Here is a 615-nt window from a genome sequence, read left to right on the forward strand (position 1 = left end):
GACCCGTCCCTTGATCAAGTCTGACCCTCTTTCTCTATGGTTGTGTGTAGATAGGGTCGTGTATCGTTTGGGCGCCCTGATATCGACGCTAAAATGATACTTTTGACGGTGCAGGTGCCTAAACTGATACTTAAAAAAGCCCAAAACATGAGTTATTGACATAAAGAACAACATGTTTATTGGAAAGGACACATGTATTAAAAATGTAAAAACAATATTTAGAGAGTTACAAGAAGAAGAAGAAGAAGAAGAAGAACCACTAAGCATCAGGAGAGGGGTAAACTTAATTTGGTAAACTTATAGCTGACTGGACGGTTTGGCGGCGTGTCTCAGATGTTGGTGAGCACCGTGCTGGTCACCATGGCAACAGTGACGGTCCCGGGCAGGTCGTTGTCACGGCGATCGCCCTTGTCCCTCAGGTGGAGCGTCTGCTGGAAGTCGCCCTGCTGGGCCGGCAACGTCACCTGACCCAGGAAGGAGTCCATCATCACGTTGTGGTTGTAGATCTGAGAGACGCAGCGACAACACAACATCAGGTAAGACACAACGCAACACACACACACACGCAAACACACACACACACACACACACACACACACACACACACACACACAC

At 48.0% G+C, this 615-nt stretch overlaps 1 protein-coding gene across 1 annotated transcript in view; it reads right to left on the minus strand.

Annotated features, from left to right (window-relative positions):
* Positions 1-283: 283 nt before the first annotated feature.
* Positions 284-615, minus strand: part of capn5a (calpain 5a) — a 34064-nt gene continuing 33732 nt past the window's right edge. Inside the window, exon 11 of the mRNA XM_034867808.1 lies at positions 284-524. Coding sequence (XP_034723699.1) covers positions 330-524 — 195 coding nt within the window. The 3' untranslated portion in view covers positions 284-329. The remainder of the gene's footprint in view (positions 525-615) is intronic.

This window comes from Etheostoma cragini, chromosome 3, assembly GCF_013103735.1.
Source record: "Etheostoma cragini isolate CJK2018 chromosome 3, CSU_Ecrag_1.0, whole genome shotgun sequence".
Taxonomy (NCBI): domain Eukaryota; kingdom Metazoa; phylum Chordata; class Actinopteri; order Perciformes; family Percidae; genus Etheostoma; species Etheostoma cragini.